This window comes from Poecilia latipinna, unplaced genomic scaffold (assembly GCF_001443285.1).
Source record: "Poecilia latipinna isolate Pla-1442-1.1 unplaced genomic scaffold, P_latipinna-1.0 Scaffold2772, whole genome shotgun sequence".
NCBI lineage: Eukaryota > Metazoa > Chordata > Actinopteri > Cyprinodontiformes > Poeciliidae > Poecilia > Poecilia latipinna.
Genome location: NW_015115388.1, coordinates 6,034 through 20,629, shown reverse-complemented (window position 1 = coordinate 20,629; position 14,596 = coordinate 6,034). Strand labels below are relative to the sequence as shown.

The following is a 14,596-nucleotide window of genomic DNA, read 5'->3' as shown; positions in this document are numbered from 1 at the left end:
ACCCTCTTAACTCATAAAATAATTTGGAATTAAATCAAATGATCTAAATAATACAAATTAAACTGACTTTATTTCAGAGGATTATATTAATTCACATCAAATTTGTTTGGGGAAAGAAAAAGATTAAAATATTTGAAAAATCATAGAAATCTAGATATTTTTATTTTTATTTTCATGACATCCATCAAATCTCCTCCTTTTGGTTTTAATATTTTCCAAAAAGTGAAACCATATTAGGGAACATTTTCCATTTATTTCCTGAAGTAGAACAGACAATATGATTACATTATTGCTTAGTCATCACTAAATTAACCCTTTTCTAAGCTGATGGATACATGAATCAAACTGTTTATTTCAGCCACATTGTGATTTGTTAAATGTTTCCTGCAGGTTCAGTTTGACAACATTCCTGCCATCTACTACACAAACCTCCTCGCTGCCAATGCAGTGCAGCTCATCACTCTGATTGTTACTGTCGAAACAAAAGATGGACGTTTTCCAAATTCCACAAGTCTCATAATCTACGGCGGCGTTGCGATGGTCAGTCTGTACCTCAGGATGATCATCGCTCTGGAAAGGTAGCATACATGCAAATTATATTCGTAAACTTAGTCGATCTCAGTTTGGTTTACACAGTTCTGGGCAGATATTAACAGATTTCCTCTGTTTTGTGTTGCAGGTGTTTCTTCGTCATCCAGCTGTCCTTCATCAGACAAACTAAATATTCTGTATTAATCTGTGTTTCGGTTTGGATTATCTGCATGCTGCTTTTTCCTCTCCTGATATTTTTTCGCCATATTTCAGTCATGTTTGTTTTTGCTCTCATTCCTTCCATCATCTTCCTCTTGTGTCCAATCGGGGCCTTCATATCTCTGCCTAGAGCCGCCTCAGTACCTGCTGAAGGAAAACGTAGAATCATTGCAACTTTTGTTCTGCTGCTGATTAATTACTCTGTAACAATTGTCCCACCAGTTTGTTTCTTGACCTTTGATCCATATTATTATTATATGTATGCTGGCACACAGTTTTTTATGACCTTGTTTCTGCTCAGTCCTTTCATGGATCTGTTTCTGTTCGTTTTCATGCGTGAAGGACCCGTTGACAACCTGCTGGCCTGTCTCTGCTGCTGCAAGATGGAAACACCTGCAGTGGAAGACGGCAGCAGATTCTCTGTCTGACTGCAGCTCAGGCAGGCAGTTCATAGGCAGGAATAAAAGGAGAGAACAAGCAAATCAGCAAAAATAATGTAACAGTAATCAGTCTCTAACGAATGATGTAAACTCATTTATCAATCTTTAGATCAGCTGCAGAATTTTAGCCCCATCTAAATGTAACACTGCCTGATTAAAACAGTTTAGTATAAATATATTAATCCATTCAGAATCAAATATGACCTTTTTCCAGCTTTTATTTACATCTGGAAATGAAAGAGATTTGATCAAAAAGAGCAGTTGAATTTTATTGAAACAGTAATAAAAATAATTTATCAGCCAGTAAAAATGCAAGTTAAAAATAAAATGTCTAAATTACTCAGTAATAATTAGGGAACATTTGAAGACATGTCAACATGATTTTTAAAAAGTGAATCATGAATGCATGGAAAACTGGTTCAGTAAAGAACAAATACAACATCAAGTGGATGTTTCATCACATTAATGCTCAGTTAACTTGTAGGAGAGAGAATCTGAAGTTTAAGCTCCATTTTCTCTGCCCAGCTGATCTTTTTGGTTTTGACTGAAGATTAAACAGAATCAAGAAACAACATGGTCTTAATTTTAATAAGTAATAATCAGTCTGTGCATCAGACTCTATTTGTAGAAAAGTTGTTTTTGTTGCATTATAGGCGCAGCAGAGCTGCTAGAGTTTGAGCTCTATTATCTCTGTGATTTGGAGCGTTACTGTATGTGATCCAGTCACCCTGCAGTCAAACACCTTCTGAAAGCACCTAATCAGAAACTGATGTTATCGATTTAATCAGACTCACGTCATTGTGGAGGAACTTTCACATCGTGACTCTGATGCTGCAGTCGATTCAGGTTTGCAGATATTTGTTTTGCTCATCAGGTCTGAGGAGCTGAACATCCTGATCACACCTGCAGCTGATCAAACGTCCACTTTGGTTCGATTTGTCCAAACCGCATCGTTCCAGAAGTCTGGTGGTTTATTCAGATGAAACTGTGTAAATCATTGTTGTGCTGATGTGTTTTTGAGACTGCCTGCATCAAACCATCAAGCTTTTCCCATTCACTTCTTTTTTTAATGCATTGCTTTAACATTTAACTCTTTAGCTGAGTCCTGCAGAGTCTCAGAGGTTGATCTGTTGTTGTCCAGTGTGACCTTGTAGAGGATTTGTTGTGTTGTCATCCTTACAACACAACTCTGTAATTTAGTCGATCACCATGTATCCTGCAGCCTTTAGCCGCCTCCCTGGTCCAACAGCTGAATCACCTCCTCAGGATAATGTCTAAGTTCTTCACTTCCTGCTCAGGTGTGTTGAAACAGAGACACTTGAAGGTTTCAGGACACTGAGCTCCAAGGACTGGAGGTGAAGACCTGCTTTAGAAAATGTATGGATGGTTTTACTTGTGAATCATTTTCTCTTAGTAGGTCATTAATTTAATACATTTTATTCACAGATATAATTTATATCTGTGTTTCAGAACAACAACAAAGATGATGTTCAATTAATAGATTGATCATTATCAGAAATAATCAGAAACTTGTTGATATTTTTCCTCTTAATTTCATTGGAAGTTGTGAGTATTTAGGTTTTTATGACTAAACTTAAAAATAATGTTTTTTTTTACTCCTGTTACATGACAATGCTAGAATATTCAATCACTTCTTGGTATTATTTGATGTGGTTCTGTGTGCATCGTTGCTGAATAAATGCTGCCATGAAGACAACTTGTGACCCGTTTCTGTTCATTTTGTCAAATGTTTTGGATCATTATGACAGAAAACCATCAGATTTCTAGAGCAGGTCACCAGGTAAAAATCAGTTCAAAAAGATTTCCTCATAAAATGACACAAACAGAAATTACTTCATTGTAACTGCATTATTATTAATAATCTCATGAAACAAGATAAGGTTACTTTAAAAGTCAGACATCAGTCAGGTTTGTGAAGTTCATTTTTATAAATTCAGCATCAAAGAAAGAATAAAACTGATGTGATGAGCAAACTGATGCAGAAAAGATAAAACCAGAAGTTTGAAAAACTCTTATGAAGATTTATCACCATAGTTTTGTCAGGTTGTCCGGTTCTTAAACGTCAAAGCTCCTAAAATTGTTGTTTGCAGTGAAATACCTGGTTACAGAGTCAACTAAAATGATAAAAGCTCAAATTTTTGGTGTGAGAATCAGCTGTTTCAAGCTTCTTCAAATAAAATATAATGTAATCCATCCTGCACTCCAATGCAGCTTCAGGAAAGTGAATCACAGATGATCAGGCCTTTTGTTCTGGATCAGAGTCATAGTCAGCTGACCAGGGAGACAGAGAACCTTAAAGGTTTAGATTAGAACCATTGATGTCACAGAGTGGGTTTTATTTTTACCACCACAGTAAAAACACAGGCTGTAACTGATACAACAAAACCATGCATTCATCTCCACTCTATTCTGACTGCTCTGTTAGTTCCTGCTGCTGCAAGGCTTCACCACAGCATGATGCTGCCACCACCATGCTTCACTGTGGGGGTGGTACAGGCCCTGTGATGAGCCAATCCTGGTTTATTCCAAATGTTACGTCTTTCATTCACACCACACGTGTGAAAACTCTCCAAATATTTTCTTTACATCTTCCTCATGTTCCAGTTGTTAAAAGAAATGAATTTTTTTAAACTTTTGTACAAGATGCAGTTTTTTTGTGCACTAAAAGCACAGCCATAGTCATAATCAACTATTTTTAGTTTCTGAGGTAAAGAGTAGCTAAATCCAAAAGGCCTGATGTGTAAAACAGGACAGTCTGAACTGTGTGTGCATGTGGCTGAGAGACTCAATCACTTCTGAGCAAAACCAGTTTCATTTTTGTTATTTGTGTTTGAACAGCAACCCTTCCTATTTAAACAGCTGAGCGGAGGTGGAAGCCAAACTGAGCAAAGAAACTGTAAGTAAATTTATTCATTAACTTTGCAATGAAATGCATATCGGCTGCAACAGAAGGTTTAAAGAGATTTATTAATTACTTGTGTTTTATTTTAATATCTTCCATAAAAACTTTATGTTGATCTGGAGCTACATGAGCTTCAAGAGAAAAATGTTAGCTTAAGCTAAGATGTCTAAGCTAAAACCACGTTTGTAGTTCTGTAAGCCAGAAACACCCAGTGGCCACTTTATTAGGAACACCTGTTTTTTTTATCAACATAAAAACCAGACCAGTCTATTACATGTCTGCAGCTGAGAGCAGAAGATTAAACCTAAACGTGAGGAAGAGACTTAAACCCATCATCTGAACAGGGAGGAGGAAGTTTTACAGACTTTGTATGTAGTTTACTGTTGGTGTCACGTAGTTTGGTCTGAGACCTTCAGCAACAGATTTACTGCAATTTTACAAACAAGTTTCAACCAAGGATTGTTGAATATCATCCCCAGATGCTCTTATGTAGCGCAGAACAGAAAACTGAGGTTTGACCTGTGTAGTCTGACTAGGCAGTAACAGATCTGAAGACGGTTGTTCAGGATGATCAGTTTTCATTTCATATTCAGACTGAAAATCAGAAGCATGAGAGCGTGAATCCATCCTGCCTTGCGTTAATTTAGGGTGTTTGCGGTGTTGTAGTGATGAGGATATTTTCTCAGCAGACTTTGGTCTCCTTGTTACTAACTAAGCTTCTTGTGCACAAAAGAAAGAACCAGTTTGTCAGGGATTGGTGACATGTACCCTGTTTTTCAACCAGTGACTGCTGGAGAAAAGCACCAGGCTCTCTTACAGCCCTGAAGGACAAAGAGCTTTAGAAAATTGATGGATCCACATAAGAAACACTTTTTCTGGTTGCTAAATACTGTTATCAAACTTATTTTAAAGGTTTGACAGGTCAGTTGGGCAGAAATGAAAATGTTGTGTCTTGTAGGTGAATTACGTTGTAAATTGTATCTTTTCAGTCATGAAAAAAGTACTGAATGGAAAATACTTTGCATATACCAATCACCAAGATTATAATTCGTCTGCATAGTAATAAATAATAAATATTATCATTATCATTTATAAATTCATGACCATAGGAGCAGTTTGTGAAACACCCCTCTTGTCTCTAAATAACAGAGTTTGCAGCACAAACTGAACAGAAATGGGATTTCCAGATTATCCCACTGTGATGGTTTCACTGGCTTTTCCTTCCTTTCACTTTCCTGGTCGTCATTTTGTGCTGCATGATAGGTAAAAACCAACTCTGCATATGTAGCTTTTATAACAGATTAAAAGTTCCCCTCTCACGTAAACAGAAATGATTTTGTTGATAATTATCCCTTTTCCCCTGTTTTTGTAATACAGACTTTATTATTCCTGACTTCATAATAAAAGTCTGACTGTTGATGGTTTCTGCAGGTTGGACTTTATGACGTTCCTGTCAGCTACTACATGAACCTCCTCATCTGTAATCTGATACTCATTCTGTCTCTGATCCTGATGAAAGCCACCAGGGATCCTAATCAGGAAAACTTACTTATAATCACATTTTATTTTAAAATGAACAACTTTGGCGCTGTGACCAGTCTTTGCTTCAGTGTGTTGCTGTAGAAAGTTACCAAAACACATTTTATCACCAAAACTGCTTTATAAAACATTTTAGGTCAGTTTTACAGATATTTGTGCTGCAGTATTAAAGGTGTATTTCTGCCTTTTGTTGCAAGTTATTTCTGATCTGCTGGCCACAGCAGGACTTCATCAGAGGTTCAGTCATTATCTGCATCCCAGTCTGGTTGTTTTGTATTGTTCTTGTCACAAATGTCATCATCTTTAAACTGTATTATCTGCTTGTGACTGTTGGCCTTCTTTCTGCTCCAGTGTTCATCATCAGTCTGGTCAGTGGCCTAACATATTTACCTAATGTCACGTCTTTCCCAGCTGCAGAGAGACACAGGATTATGGGAATTTTTGTTGTATTAATGCTTAATTACACGTTGACAATCCTGCCTATGCTTATTTATTTTATTTATACATATCTGCACTCCGCTGAAATGACAGAAACATTTTTTTACCATGTTCCTCTTCAGCCCTTTCATGGACCTGATTCTGTTTGTCTTCATGTCTGAAGGGCTCACTGACCAGCTGTTGATGTGTGTCTCCTGCTGCAGAAAGGAAAGTCCTGCAGAAGATTAGAAAAGCAAACAGTCTGTTAAAGTGCAGGACAGGCAGGTAAACCTAGACTATACATATTTACAAGGTGGTAGAAAATGCTTGTTGGCATTAAACTCAACATGTTTAATCCATTGAGAAAAGCCAATTTGAAAATAAATAACTGAACATAAATTATAAATTATACACAATATCATCAAATTTAATTTTTACTCTACTGCAAATTTATTTCAGCAGAAATATGTGTAAATATGTGTAAATGTTTTGCTTGTCAGTTTATTATTATTTCACAGTTTCATGCTGTAAGAATGTTCATTTAGTTGCCATCTAGTGGCTGAATTAGGTACTACATTTAACAGTTTGATGACGTCACAGATGGCAGACCGGCAGGAGTGAAAACACGGTTTGGTCTCAGTTACAATGCAACGTTTTAAACTTCCAGTTGGTCTTTGAAAGCATTTTGATACCTAAATAAATTTACAACTGATACAATTGATGTTTCTTTTGATTGAGAATAATTTAGGTTTTTGAATTGAAGTAACATTTTTATTTTGTACAAACATTTACAGCTGTAAGCTAATTACTTTCCCCTGAAGACATTTATTATACGTTTAAATGCTGTATTATTTGCTCTGTGCATTATTTCTAAAGGATTGGGAAATGTTGTATGTGTGATCGTATTAGAGATGAGTTTATCTGAATATCGACTCCAACAAGGCGACAGATCTAAACTGACAGGAAATCAATGTGAAGTGTTTTCTCAGTGAGCTGTTTAGTTTTTACTCTTTTATTATGTATTTCTGTAACGATGTTCAGTGGAACCGATGCATAACATACAGGCTAAAATACAAATTATACCAGTTTATTTGGTAACACTTTATTTGAAGGGGGTGAATAAGACTGTCATGACACTGTCATAAACATGACATAACACCTGTCATGAACATGAATAAGCCTTCATGAATATTTATGACTGTTGTCATAAAGCGTCATTCGGCAAATTGACACTTTTAATACAAAGTTGACATTATTCAAAATGTCTTTGTTATGACAACTTGACATTAACCAAGAAATCATTAATATCATTGATATAAATTTGTTATAAAAGTATTACTGATTGCACTTTAAAAATTAGGTAACTTTATGTTATTAAAGGTAAAGTTTAAACAGTAATGATTTAATGTCAAGTTCTCATAACAAAGACATTTTGAATAATGTCAACTTTGTATTAAAAGTGTCATAATTTACCAAATGACGCTTTATGACAACAGTCATAAATATTCATGAAGGCTTATTCATGTTCATGACAGGTGTTATGTCATGTTTATGACAGTGTCATGACAGTCTTATTCAACCCCCTTCAAATAAGGTATTACCGTTTATTTTTTAGTTGTAATATTAAAACAATAGTGAAACATGATTTAAAAAAAATAAAAGATTTAGTAGGCTAATTCTTAACAAGCAACAGGAAATGGATGGATGGATTAATAATATTATTAACACCACAGTTATGTTTAGGTACTTGTACTATAAGTGAATCACCAATGATGACAAAGTATAACGTTTTCAAGACAAGTTTTGTGTTACAATATTTTAAATTAATTAAACCAAAAAACCAAAATCTAAGTTTCCTCAGAAAGTGTTTATTTGTAAAATTCCTCTCAGATCAGCGTATCTTCGTTCATTTATGCTTTAGGAAGAAAAATTCAGGAGATGACTGTATGACCACCAGGGGGCGCTGAAAGAGCACTGACATCATTCTGTGACGTCATGGTGCAGCAGATAATAAATTAATTTTCATTAATTAGTAAACATGGAGAAACAGCAGCAGCCTTAAAAATGGCACCAAAGGCTCACATATTGATCTACTAGAGATAAATTAAATACCTTCTTAATGGAAGCATGTCAGTGAAGGAACAGATGGGCAGGAAGGATTTAACATGAACAGGGTGTGTGTGGGAGTTTATCTCCTACTGTGTGTTTTATTTATTGTAAAAAGGCTGAAAACAGGAAAACATGTTTGAGTCTTGATGTGGATATTCAGGAATATGATGAAGGGTTTGAAAGCAACACTTTATTTATCAATAAAGTTTCTATCAGTTTTATGTTTCTTTGTTTTCTGCTCTTATTTACACAACTTTCCCTTAAAAATTATGGGAAGAGCTATAAGTAGTGTTGAGAACTGATTTTCTTTACTCTTTAAAGTCAGACCCTGTTTCAACTGATCAAACACAGAAATTAAGCTCAGAACCAAAACTGCAGCTTCATTGGTGCCACAGATTTAATCAGCTGTACCTGAAGCAACCTTTGTTCTTTGGTCCTCAAGTTAGAAGGTATTTTTCTAATGTCCATTGTTATTCTGCTGTCTCCACACAACAGACTATTCAGAAATTAAATTTGAATTTTAAAACCACAATAATTTGCATGGAACCAGATAAAAGCCTGAAGGTGAGTCGTGTTCATGAACATGGAAAGAAGTACAGATATACATATTTTTATTATTTTTATTTCATGAATGTATTTTTGATACTCTAAACAAAGTTGACATTTAAATACTGTAATAAAATTAGGTAAAAACTTTCAATTATACAAAATTTGAACTTTGATTCTTTTAGTTCAGATAAATAAACAAACTAAATTAAATGGGAAACATACAACACAATATTTTCTTTTTTTGTCGCATCCCATTTGCAAAATAAACTTCAGTGTGTTTTCCTGAAATGTATCATGTTAGACCAACACAATATGTGGCATAAATGTGAAGAGGAAGGAAAAAGAGACATGATTTTTAAATTTCTGTATGGGCTGAGCAGCACATGCAAAGTATTTCAGCCCACTAGGCTGAAATACTTTGAGCCCAGTTGGTTTATGATTATGAAATAGAGTCAATGTGTGTAATTTAATCTGAGTTGTTACAAACCCCTAAACACACATTTCTACCTATTTTGAGACCATTATTGTATTTCCTATCATTGTACTGAGAAAATGTATCGACATCAATTCATTTTTATAAATGCATTTATGCAACATCTAACCCCAAACATAGCAGGTCTAATATTAACCCAAACCTGATTCACACCATTCCTCTAGCCATGACCTCTGATCCTGAACAAGGAGCTTCACTGTAGTGCAGCTGGACTTTGGTCCCTTTAAGGACCTGGTGTTCTGTTGGATCAGCTGCCAATCAGATCCTGTCTGTCTTGGTCTTAATAGATCTTTAAATTACAATCCTGTTGTTTGCATGAACATTTAAAAATGACACCTGCTCAGAAAAATTGTCATTGAAAGTGAATAAAAGTCTCTGAAGCTTCAGATGGATTATTAATTAGAGAAACTTCATGGCATCATGTTTCTGTGTTTTGTCTTCATGGACTCGTCTGCATTTGTTTTCATGTCCAGTCCAAAAAGAAATGTGGAACCAACTCAGATTCTGAGAATAGTTTTCTTTCTCATTCTTACAGACTTACAAGCTGTTCTTTGTTTAAACTGAAATCATTTACATGATGAAACTTATTATAAAGCTGTTTGTTAGTCTTCAGTTTACATGGCGTTGTGTTATGATGATATGATCAGTGTTACCTGAAACAAGGTTTCTTTGTTCCTCTAAATAAATGTATTGTTCTAATGTAATTATTTAATCTGCTGTTCTGACATCAAAGAATTTCCATGAACTGAATTTGAATATTATTTAAAAGGAAAATGTTTTGCATGTGGATCCTGGGAATGAAAAGGAGAAAAACTCAGATAAAATAGTATAATTTTAATATTTTCTGATGCATTTATCAGAACTAGAGAGTATAGACATTACACATCATTAGTTCTGTGTTCATCAGTAACTCTTACCTGTGGAAGGTGGTCTATCAATTTTGATTTCATTACCAAATACAAGAATACATTTAGAAAGGGAGGATCAGGAGAGGCGTGTTACTAGTTCAACTAAAACAAGTAACACGTTTTGTCCATTTGGGACAGAAACACAGCAGGTGTGTGCAGATAATATCTCTGTTTATCATTCAGAAAATATTTGCATGTCTTACTTCACTATAAATATACTTCAAGAAAGCAGAGAGCACAAGTTCTGATGCAGCTTTGAAGAACTCACTGAGGTTTGATTATTCATCTTTTGGGTTCAAATTTTTAAATTTACTTCTATGCATGTAACATTCTTCAAAATGACTGAAAATAATGATTTAGCACTTTTAATTTTAGCATGTAATGAAGATGAAACTGTTTATAGCAGAGTTTAGATATATTTGGTGCATGAACATTTATCATAAGAAACTAAAATATTAATAATTAGAGACTTTGTGTTGCTCAGATTAGCAGACAGTGGAATCAGCCAAAATACACATTGTTAAGCTACACAGATGTTAGAAGGATTTTAGCTTCCACAAGTTCTAATTAGGTTTTGAATAGAGTTTTATTGTCTGTCCTTTACACTGTGTACTTAGGTATTATATTGGTGTCACTTATCTTGCTGGATATTATTTTTTATATGTCAGTTATAAAAAAAATGCATATAAATTAAGATTTAGTTAAAAACATAATGTCCCACCAAAACTGTACTTCCTCTTTATAAGGGTCTTAGTAAAATGTCATCATGTAGTTGTTTTCTCACTGTTTAAGTCGATTTTAATAGTTGTAAAATGACTAAAAGTGAATTATTGAATCTTGTTTAAAGCTCTGTGTTGTTCTGCTTCATTATTAATACTGACTCTCCTTGACAGGTTTTATTGTGAAGATGGATTATAATGCAACGTCTTTCATCCCAAACTATAATGACAGCAATAACAGCTTTAACCACAATAACTCTTACAACAGTACATTACCAAGTAGTACCAGCTCTCCATATGCATATTCAGAGGATTTCTGCTGGCGTTATTATGGAACAGTACAACTGTTTACCATAATACTCGTCTCCATCTGGGGTATTTTAACACCGCTGGCCATCTACTGTCTCTACTCTCAGGTGTGTTCAATAAAAACTAAACTTTCAGAAATAAAACAAAATGTTATTATTTTAATAAAAAGAAGGAAATATCTATTTATTCAAGATTTTACTGATTTAGTTTAAATGTTTGAAGACTAAAGGCTAATTTTTGTATGAACAGTGAAAAGTTGGAAAAAGTCTTTGTTGACTTCAGCAGAACCATTTCTTCTGCAGCTTTGGTCACTGAGATGAGTAACAATCAGTAGAGATGAAATTTCTGCATATCTGTGCGTCTATTAAAGGTTTTTTAGGCGCCTCAGACTAAATATGCGTAATCTTTACTTTTTGCCTGGACTGTTACGTTAAAAAAGAAAAGTTTCACATTTTTTAAAATCAAAACAAAAATTTGACAAAGCAAAATTTCTAAAACTGTATCTTTTGTAAAACAAATTTCTTAACTGAACAGGAACATTTTTGTGAGCTGTTTTACTGATTATTATTTTTATAATAATAATAATAATAATAATAATAATAATAATAATAATAATTATTATTATTATTATTATTATTATTATTATTATTATTATTATTACTTTATTTTAATTTAACCCTCTTTCTGCAGGTCCGAAGTGATCGTGTCGTTCCAGTTTTCATCATCAACCTTCTCATTTCAGACGTCATTCAGATTTGCTGTATGATTGTACAAGTGGCAAATATAAATTACTCTATTGTAAAACATATTTTCATTTATTATACCTACTTCTGTGGTGTGATGGCCAGTGTTTTCTTCATGACCTTCATTGCCATGGAAAGGTAAATTAATTTTTTGTTTTGCTTTTTTACCACCATTTCTCTTTGTATTCCTTAAACTTCCTTTGTTCTATAATTTTTCTTTTAACTTACAGGTATCTGCTGATTGCCTGGCCTTTTTGGTACAGATTCCAGCGAAAACTCAAGGTTTCTGTATCAGTCAGTGTTGTGAGCTGGATACTTTCTGTTTATATTGGTTTAAATAGTGGAAGCTGGCTGGGACCCCTCCTGGCTCTTCCCCTCCCCCTGTTAATATTCTTCTTTGTACGCAGTCTTAAAGCCCTGTCTACATCCCATAATGTCCCACCTGATGAAAGACGACAAATTATAGCTGTTTTAACTGTGGTGGTGTTTGCTTACATACTGACATTCTTACCACAAATTCTAATAGAGTTTGTGGTGTGGGGAGGGTGGTGGTGGTTCTGGAATTTTAACTATACCACATACAGAAACTTCTTCAGTGTGTCCTGCACTATAATCCAGATAAATCCTCTGACAGATTTGCTTCTATACATTCTTATGAAGAAGTGGCTCCTTAACAAACTGCTGGCCCTCCTGTGTTGCTGCAGAAAGACTAACAATGGGAACCAGCAGACAAACAGCATCACAGAAACAACATGTAGTTGGTCGGCTTCTCAGGAGCAGAAAGAAGCAGAGAATAATTTCTGAAAGGTAAAATTAAGACAAATGAAATAAATATTAAATTCTGTACATAAGCAATAACACATCTAATATTTTAAAAAAGCAACCTGCATATAAAAACTGTTTTAATTACCAAATCAACCATTGATCTTTAGAAAGATGTAAATAGTTTATTGGTGAAAAAATATGTTTAACATTTCTGGAAAATGCTTTTTCCTTTATTAAAAAAATAATTTTAGGAAAACAATTGTTTAAAAACTATTACTAATATATTTTAACATGACAGTGGCACTAGGTCTCTAGAAATTATAATTCATCTAAGCCTTTTATACTTTAGAACATGTGAAAGTTTTTACAAGATATATTTTCAGGAGAAATTGTTCATTTATGTGCTTTTTTTATAATAATTGTGTTTTTTCTGTAGAGTTTTTAGTGTGATAGAAGTAACTGCTAAAACACAAAATAGCTTCAAGAACATGAAAACTTGCATAAAGATGAAATTGTAAATAAGAAAAATACAAAAAATGTGTATTTACAGATCTCATACAATTTAAACATATTTTTCAAACTTTAATGGGCAACATTGACTGACTGCACAGGTTGATTTTACAGTTTGTGAAACTTTATTTCACACAGAAAATAATTCTGGAAAACTTCCAAAAAAGTTTTTATTAGTGAGCAACAAGGAGATTTAAAGGAGGATTACTAGAAGAGTAACACCTATAACCAGTAAGGAGCAGCTACATCCTGTGAGATTTTATATAAAGGAAAGATTTGGGAATAACATCTGATGCAGGTAAGATAATCAAGGGGATTTGGAAAAGCGGTGGAGAGAAAAATGGGACAAGATGGGAATATTTAATAAACACAGACAATTCAGATTGGCATAAAAGAAACTCCAAATCATAGCAAAAAACAAGGAAAAACTAAAATAAACCGAGAACCGAACACAAGAGATAAACATAAACCTAAAGGAATGAGCTCAGATGGAAACACCTTACTGATAATAATAACCAGAGAGAAATGAGCTGAACATGGTGCAACATTCCAAACATATTTAAATAACAAAGAAATGTTTAAAACATAAACCCAAATTAAGACCAAAGGTGAAACACTCACAGATCACAATGTGACCTTTCACATAGATATACAGTTTTTTTTTCTCAGACATTATAACTCTCACAGTCTCTCTGTCAGTCAGCCTCTTCTAAATGAACTTAATATTGTTGTCTGATGAAACAAGCATGGAAGAAACATTTGTTACTTCTTTCTTCTCCCCAAGAAATGATTTGTTTTGTTGGCTTTGCATGTGATATCTTATTATTTGTATTATACTTGGTTAAAATCACTGATAAACACATTAATGTGAATCATGTAAATGAATATGGAAAATAATAATAAAAAAAACCTTTGGTACCAATCTTGTAAGTGTTCTTTTTTTAACCATTTCTTGACATAAACAAGTTGTAAAAGACAGGTATAAAACTGACCTGAGGATAAAGGTCTAAACAGTTTGTGTTCAGGATGTGTGGGGTCTGCAGAGATCATGTTTTCTTAGACTTCATTATGAATAACTCTTTCTTACCAGCTTCAGCAGCATCTTCAAAACAAAGTCTTTGTCAATCTGAACACTTCAGACCAAAGTTCCTTCATCTCTGGAATCCATCTCTTCCCTGAGTGATCTGATGATTCACGTTCCCATCGTGTCTGTACTGTTTGAAAACTTTCAAGTATCTGGAAAATGTTCCCAAGGATGTACCAGGCTCTGCAGTTCCACAATTCTCTTCCTGATATGTTGCCTGATTTCTTTTGACCATACAATCATGTCAGAGGTCAGTGTGTTTCAGGTGTGACCGTAAGGGGACAGAATTATTTATTATCCAGGCATACAGTTCCATTTGATGGCACATTCAAGTTACT

At 34.2% G+C, this 14,596-nt stretch overlaps 1 protein-coding gene and 1 long non-coding RNA gene across 2 annotated transcripts in view; both read left to right on the top strand.

Moving 5' to 3' along the window:
- LOC106939103 (uncharacterized) overlaps positions 1-2,068 on the top strand; it is a 6,415-nt gene extending 4,347 nt beyond the window's left edge. Inside the window, exons 3-4 of the mRNA XM_015021398.1 lie at positions 391-578; positions 680-2,068. Coding sequence (XP_014876884.1) covers positions 391-578; positions 680-1,178 — 687 coding nt within the window. The 3' untranslated portion in view covers positions 1,179-2,068. The remainder of the gene's footprint in view (positions 1-390; positions 579-679) is intronic.
- A 9,105-nt stretch (positions 2,069-11,173) lies between these two features.
- On the top strand, positions 11,174-12,867 carry LOC106939107 (uncharacterized). The gene is made up of 3 exons (XR_001422760.1): positions 11,174-11,263; positions 11,847-12,037; positions 12,130-12,867. It is a non-coding gene; the product is annotated as an uncharacterized LOC106939107 (long non-coding RNA).
- The last annotated feature ends 1,729 nt before the right edge of the window (positions 12,868-14,596 follow it).